The following is an 8,117-nucleotide window of genomic DNA, read 5'->3' as shown; positions in this document are numbered from 1 at the left end:
ATGAATCGTGCTTTGGTGCTGGTAATTTTTCAGTTTTTGTCTTTGAGCGAGGTGAGTTGGAACACAAAAATTTGGAAATATATTCTGGAGATAAAACACGGTTTTTTTTCAAGACTCGTTATGCCAAGGTAAATATAAATTTGGGCCTGACTGTGGCTGATGAATCACCCAAACCGTTTACGGAGGACATGATCCGACTTTGTGGCGATCAAACGGATATTTCTCTACGGGACTTGCACAAACTGCAGCAGGATGACTTTTCGGATCCCTCGGAATCGATTCAGTGCTTCACTCATTGTCTCTATGAGCAAATGGGTCTCATGCACGATGGCGTCTTTGTGGAGCGAGATTTCTTTGGACTACTCGCGGATGCCGGTAACCCGGACATTTGGCCAGAACGCCAGTGCCATATGATTCGTGGCACTAACAAATGCGAAACTGCCTTTAAAATCCACCTCTGCCGGCAGGAGATGAAACAGCAGCAGCAGAACTTCCTATCCACCAAGGATGTGGAGGTCACCACGCCAGCTGAGTCCGATGATCCAATGCCTTAAAGTTATATACTATACTTGGTGGTGGTTTATGGGTTTTTACTATTAGCAAAAATTGTTAAATTTTCGCTTTTTAAAAATTGTAATAAATATAATTTTATCTTCAGAGTAATGAGACTTGTGTAAAATGTTTGAAAATGGCGAGGTATTTATTCTCAGGATTGTTAATCTGTGATGTTCTTGGACTAGTATTATGGTGAATTAAATACAAAAGATCTAGACTGTGGTTTAAATATAAAAGTTGCAGAACAATCGATTGGCCTAAAACTTTAATAATCTAATCTAACAAAATATTTTATATTTATATTTTTCTTGGGGTTGTGAAACTTTGGTTTTGTCTGATCCAATGAGTAAGTGCAGATAATATGGATGGATGTACTGTATAGTAGTGCTCTAACAAGTCCTGCTTCTCATGGACTCTACTTAGCAAATTGGACATCTTGGACATCTCTTGATCCGATGTGGCGTCTGAAATTTGCATATGGCCAAAGTCGGGCACTTGACTCGACTGTGACCATTAGCGTTGGGGCTTCGAATGGGGAATTTCCCGGTGGCTCCTGCGGTTACTTCGCTTTTCCATGGAAATTTTGCCACTTAGTGAGGCAGACGACGGCAGGAGCAGTAGCAGGAGCAGGAGCAGGAGCATTGTTAACTAAGCGCCATTCGCGGCGCACACAGATGTGTAAATGACGCTAATGCCAGATCGAAGTTGGGAGTTTGCCTCAGACCACTTAAGACCACCGGCAGCCACCATTTTGCCCACTTGTCTGCGATTTCGAGTGCATTTCGTGCGGCAATTATTATTTCTTTTTCCCGCTCAATACTCGGCAACGGCACACTTGACTTTAAATTGTCGCCAGATGCTCTGTGACCACCTGAACTCTCGACTCGCCTCTGCATTTATTTTGCGGTGCCACTCCCACTTGGCTGCCTTTTAATTTGTTGCCTGCGCCAATTGTTGAGCAAAAGTGGCTAATTTGAAATTCTTTTGAGCGAAGTGCGCACATTTTTGAATGTCAACTTTTCGTCGTCGTCTTCCCGAATGCAGCGCAGCTTTTACCGCCCCCCCAGTTTTCCTTTTCCCGGGAAAATGTCTGCCTTTGGTGGCTTTGGCTTTGTCTTTGTGTCACGCGGCATGAAATTGAATTTTCGGTCTGCACCGCCAGCAGAAGCGACAAGTGACAAAAGCCCGGCCAATTGTCGGGTGACCTCCAGGCCCCCAACCCCCACCACCCCCCCCAAAAAAAAAAAACATAACCTTCCTCAGACCCCTTAAGCCCTCAATTATGCCAGAGGAGGGGGAAAAACCACCGCCATTTTGACACTCATACAGCGTAATTCGAAATGAATGAAAATTTCTTTTTGTCTTTTCAGTCGGTTTTTCAGCTGTTGATGCTCTTGTTTTTCCCGCTTTTTCCTGCCTGCCTTTGTTGTTCTTGGTTTTTCTGCTCTTGAATTTCAATTTACATAAGTCTCTGCTGCTTTACCATCTCTTTGTTCGACTTTCATCTCAACTTTTGCCTACTTTTATTCCTTACTCGACTTCTCGAGTTTGGCGAAGTCGCTGTTTTTGTGGTTAAATGTAAATTTTATTGAATTTAACTCTTTTTGTGTCTGTTTGGCTGAGCGTTAAAGAGGAAATTGCATAATTATGCCCAATCTTGAGGCCAATCCGCAAATGTGCAATCTAAGAGCGAAGAGAATGGAAGCTGCTGGTGTTGCAAAAAGGAGGAATTGGATACGGTTTTCCTCTTTTTCTTCTTGTGTTTGTCCTCAGGCTTACATTTCTTATCCTTTGAAGGCTTTTTAATTGAGAAAAACCTCTCAAAGAGGCTTGTATGCAAACAGACTTGAAAAGGGAAAAATAGAAAACTATTTCACCTTCTTGTATAATTTACATGGCCAATAATTGGATGAACAAACACATGAGTATTTTCGTTACACATCATTGTTATTTCTGCTTCCTATTGATCTTTTTGGTCATTTGTAATTTGCATTGTTTCATGTCTGAGCTCTCAGTTCATCTTGAAAATTGATTCGCTCATCAGACACCGAAAGAGATAAAAAGTGCGGAGAGTCTGTCAAAATGAGATTCGGGGTAGCCGAAAAATACATTTATATTGCTACATTTATGCAACATTTCAATCATTAATAAATCAATTAAAATAAATTGGAATTTTGTGCGCTGATGTTGAACATGAAGAGAACATTTACCCCACTTGCAAGGGTAATTTGACTTTTTTAAAAAGTCGCAAGGAATAAAATGTATAATTTGCATGGAATAAATGATATATTTAAATTTAACAATGATATTGTTGTGGTTTTGTTAAAGGCAAACGTTTTCAATAGAATTTTATGGTAATAATTTAAAGTAATTTATATATGTACCACTCATCATTGAAAGTTTTTTTATAAGACCTATAAATGTAATGTTAATTTTCCGCATTGAAGAAGGGTACTTTAAGTTTCGGTCTTTCAAATTATATGTTTTATTTCTTATTTTTGTTTACCCATTTTATGCCGTCCCTTTCCAACTCTCCTTTCTCTTTCTGGCAAGCCATTTCTTGTTCAGTTGTATGATGGATTCGGTTCCATGCCATTTAATGCAATTACGCAAAGCTTACATTGCCCATTTTTCCCGACTCTCTCGCTGTGGCTGATATAAATCAGATATGGAAAAAATGAAGCGACCGAGGGAAATTTTTGATGGCAGCCCTGACATTTTTAAGTGACGGACACTGGCCATGCAGAGAGCTTAAATTATTCATTTGATTTACGGCAAAAACATAAATTCACCGCAGCAAGGGCGGCACTCCCAATGAGCAGCAGTTGCATATTAAAATGCATTTATATCAAATTATTTATCATCTGTCAGACAACTGGCAAAGTGCACTGGAACGAAAAATACAAGTTATTTTTATAAAAAAAACAAATCATATTAAAAGGTATGAACACTGAAATGTGTGAGACATTTTTAAAGAATTGTTTAAAAATATTTAAAGATTTAAATATGGTTTATGGGGTAACAACGTAGGTCAAATCTCTATATATTAAATAACATTATATGAATGATCATACAACTTATATGTTATGAAACCATTTAGTAAATATTTGAAGCATTTCCAACAGACATAAAAATTAAATATTTAAAATTGTTTATTGGATTCTTAAAATGGTTTAAAGATTTATATAATTATTGCATAAAGTTCGTCTAATAAAATGCAAATACCAAAATAAGTAGAGGAAATATCGTCAGAAGCGAGATCTTTTCGATGTATGATGAATACATGTGATTCTTTGATAAGATTAGTATAAGTGTTGGAAATTATGTTTTTCTTTGAGTGTAATAAGAGAGGAGCGGGGAAAACTAGGCACTCGCTCTCGGACATGGAACTACTCTCAGCGCCTTACAACTCGAGAGACATGTCGAAAGTTGCGCGACGTCTGTCGTTAGTGGATGTGTTAAGTAGAGAATTGTGAGATGATGGGCGGGATCGGTGGGCGGGGCAGTGGGCTAAGACGAAGGCAAACAGACAGGCGACAAATCCACACCGCAGCTGCAAAGAAATGATGGCCAGAGTGGGAAAGAGGTTAGACATGAGCGTTAAGAGCATTAGACTAAACTTTGCCTTTGCCTTGATGTATATGCAATGTCCTAATAGAAAATCCCCCAAAAAATATGGCAACGAGGCTAGGTTAGCATGTGATAGAAGGAAAAACCATAAAAGGGGAACGGGGTTAATTCTACTTACGTCAGAGGAAAGTCTGTCATGGCCAAATACTCTTTTTCGCCAAGGAAACTTTAACTTAAGAAAGTCTGGAAATCCAAGTTTTCTGAAGAATATTTAAAAATATTTTAAAGCTGAATATAAAACAGAATATTAAAGATTTTAAAGAACGTAAGCATAACTTTAGGAACTTGCTGTTAAGGTACACAAAAATAAGTTTTAGAAACTTGTGTAATAATAATCACATCATCAACAGCAAAAGTCCTTGCAATATTGTCATCGCTGGAAGCCCATCTGATATTAATAATAATCCTTAACTTCCAGGCTCATTCTTTTTTCTTCGAACTGGTTTTCCGATACTTGTTTATTTTTTTCCAGCATTTTTCCCAGTCGCCTGCTGTTTGTTGGCTGGCAGAGAGAAAAGTTTTCCGCCTTCCGCCGGCTGCTGGCAGCTGTTGCGTGTTGTAGACCCATCCGCATCACCCCAGAAACCAGGGAAAAAAATGAAATAGAAACCAAGAACCACCGGGGCAGCAAAAAAATTACTCGAGCTTAGAGGCAGTTGCTGTTGTCTGCTTTCAGGCGTTAAGAGAAACCACCAAACCCGAGTTCCAGCCATAAAGGGAGTCAAAGATTTTGGCCAAAGATCGATATGCCAACAAAAAATGTAAATAGAGTTCTCCTCCGGCCGTTCGCAAAGTTGCGTTGAGTTGGGCAGAGGGGTATGGACCGCAAAATCTCATCACGTTGTGCAAATACGGCCGCATGCCAGAAAGGCGTTCGAGTGTAGATTAAAAAATGGCCGCAAATAGCTTTGGGCCAGAAAAGTAGGGGCCCCGCTTTTCACACTTGAAAATCGATTACGCAGCTGTGATCTGCCACGCCCCCTTTGGCCAAGCCAAAACATCGAACGCCCACATGGTGGGGGGCGCGTGTGTGAAAGTTTTTGTTTTGGCAAATCACGTATTGGCAATTGCTTACACGCTGATTGAGTCCGAAAGCTTAAGGCCTAATTAGTTGGCCCCCAGAGGACGATTCGCTTTCTGCCATTTCATGGCAGTCAAATCAACGGAACTGCAGCTCAAGCTACCCATCTTGAAGTTTCATTTGTCATAAGGTAGATGCACGGAGAAAAAAGAGTTTCTCCATATGGGAATTCAATATAAGTTTTGGCAGCTTAAAGGGAGTTAAAGGTCTATTGGAATTGGAACTTTAAAATAAAATTCTAAATACTTAAAAAATATATAAATATATATTAATTAAAGTGAATTACAACGTTTTACTTTTACAGTATGTTTGTATTTCCATTTACATTAAGTCTTCTTAATCTGATTTCTTATTAAAAATTACTATTTATATTTTATAGAGATTAAGATTAATCTTTTGATATTTTATTGGTATTTGTTTATAAATAGACAGACCAGATATAAGCCTTATTTATAAGTGCCAATGACAAAATTTGGATTCTTCCCCTAAGGAATTGCATTCATTTTTTTCAATCAAATTTTTTCCGATCTCTTTTCCCTCAGTGTACCAAGGGAAACCTCAATCAGCTTGAAGCTCCAGCTGAGAGTCTAAGTTTCAGACTGAGTTTGAGAAGAAGACAGCTGAAGACAACAGGGCGACACGAGGAATTTCTTCATTTACAGGAGACGGTTTGTGGTGAAAGTTGCTGACATGGCAAAGACAACAGGGCCAAAAGAGAAAGAGACGGCAGGAGGGGGAGCAGAAAGAGAGAGGGGTATACTCTCCGCTTGACGGCTTGTTGCGGTTGTGGTCGCGATGTTGGGTTTTAGATTTTTGCCAGCTGCTGTTGTGCCCCCTTTGCATGCCATGCAAAAATAATTGCAGACATTTGTGGCCCAGCAGCTCTAAAACCCAGGATCCCAGCATCCCAGCATCCCGGCATTTATTCCTGCTTATTGTATTAATTAAGAAATTTTAGTTGGGAATTCTGGCTGGTGGATTTGAGGTCTATTAAAATGAGTTGGCCACCAGTTGCCATTAATTTGAGCCTGGCACGTGATCTGCAGCAGGAGCAGCAGGAAAAGCAGCAGCAGTAACACCAGCCAGACAGGAATGTGCAGCATTCGGAATGCGGGAGTCCTAGTCCTTGTCCCCGGCATTTGGAGCACCATCATCATCTCATCGGTTGGCTGCATTCCTTGTGCCGTTTTCGTCGTCTCCGCTGGTTAATGAGTTATGTCAAAGGAAAACAATGTTTGTTACTTCATTTATATGCCATTATTATTTGTGTTGTGGTCGTCCTGCTACCACTACCACTACTACTTCTTCATCATATTCCTTGGCCATGGTATCTTGGTTTTTCTTTCAGCTTCAGCTGGCAGCCAAGCTCTATTATTCTGCTTGTTATTCGCCCTCTCCCTCGGCTGGTTGTTTATGGCAAAAGTTTTCCTCCATTTTGCTTTTTATTCCCTGGCAGTTTGTTGTTGTGCGGTCGCATTGTGCCATGATTATGATTGTATTTCGTCATGTCACTATTATTTGCTATTTTTCGCTTCAACTTTTGCCCCTCCAGCGTTTCTCATTTGTCTTACTTCTTGGGGGGATTTAATTTGCTGCTCGCAAATCCATTTAAAGTTGAATTTAATGCTTGGCCCGTTTGGTTGATTCTTTTCGCAGTGTTTCAATTTAATTATGCTGATTTGTTCCACTTTGGTGTGGCGCATAAAATATATTACGCATACGACGTGTATGCACTGCCGCTGGCCAAAGCATCCGGCAATTGTAATTAAAACTAATTAATTGCGCAAATATTTGGCTTTGCTAATGGGTTTAATGAAATGTTATTGTTGGCTGCCACTTGTCCCTGACCAGTTCGCCAAACAAAAGATGAATTTACTTGGTTAATTATGGCAGGAGTGGGCATAAAGCGCTGCCATTGAGGTTTGTCTAATATGATTTTAATTAAAATAACCTCAGGTTGAGTTTTCTTCTCTGACCAGAGCATGGGTTTATTTTTGAGGTTGAGAATAATTGAATTACGATTCTAATTAACTCAGATTTGACATCACTAACGTATTTAAATCCTTATAGTGACCACAGTAATTTATAGTGAGTGCAAATTCCTAATAAATACAGGGTATAGGAAAAAATGTGCATTGATAACTGATCTGAAAAAAAATGGTTTTTAAATGATGTACAACTTGTTCATACCTCAAAATACTTATTTTAATATAATTTGTATTCATTGGCATTCTGTTAAGTGACACTTCCTTGTAAAAATATTAAAATAAGGGAGTCATTAAAAAAACCAAATCTATTTCACAAACATTTATTGAATTTTAAAATTTATCTATTATTCGTTTGTTAAATTTGAACTCAATTTAAAATCGTTTTGCCCCAAATATTTAAATATGTTCCTGTTGAAATAAATCAAGATGGCACTACACCATATAAATATTGATTCCAGTTGCCATATGCTGAGTAAAACTAAACAAATTGCGTAATAGCGAAAAGCACACATAGAATGAGAGGGCGATAAAGAAGTGAGCGGGACAGAAGTAGACACCTGGCCTGCTTCCCTCACGACTTCCTGACTGAGCTCCTTTAATTGTGATAAAGCTATCTCTTCGCCAAGGATCTTGGGGGAGTTTTATGGATGGCTGGAGGTGGGTGGTGGTGGCAACTGCGACATGTTGTGCACAACAAATAATAAAAACAGCAACAAAGGCAACCAGAACAACAACAGCAATCAGGAGCAGTTAATAGAGGGAAGCGCAGTTTATCAACTTAACATGTTGGCAGGGAAAGGAAGGTGAGGGAAAAGAAGGGAAAGGAGTTTTTCGGGGGAAAATGCGGACTTGTAACGAGTTGT

The 8,117-nt window shown here is 39.3% G+C and overlaps 1 protein-coding gene across 2 annotated transcripts; it reads left to right on the top strand.

The window, feature by feature from the left end:
* LOC108041054 (general odorant-binding protein 56a) lies at positions 1–554 on the top strand. Of its 2 annotated transcripts, none has more exons than XM_044462010.1 (2): positions 1–51; positions 129–554. In XM_044462010.1, exons 1-2 carry the CDS (start codon positions 1–3, stop codon positions 552–554), a joined length of 477 nt encoding a protein of 158 aa, XP_044317945.1. The 2 variants fall into 2 exon arrangements, with proteins under 2 accessions (XP_044317945.1, XP_016974312.1); XM_017118823.1 differs by having other exon boundaries at positions 114–554.
* Positions 555–8,117: the final 7,563 nt, after the last annotated feature.

The sequence above is a fragment of the Drosophila rhopaloa genome, unplaced genomic scaffold (assembly GCF_018152115.1).
Source record: "Drosophila rhopaloa isolate 14029-0021.01 unplaced genomic scaffold, ASM1815211v1 contig_115, whole genome shotgun sequence".
In the NCBI taxonomy this organism is placed as follows: domain Eukaryota; kingdom Metazoa; phylum Arthropoda; class Insecta; order Diptera; family Drosophilidae; genus Drosophila; species Drosophila rhopaloa.
This window is presented reverse-complemented; position numbering and strand designations above follow the sequence as displayed.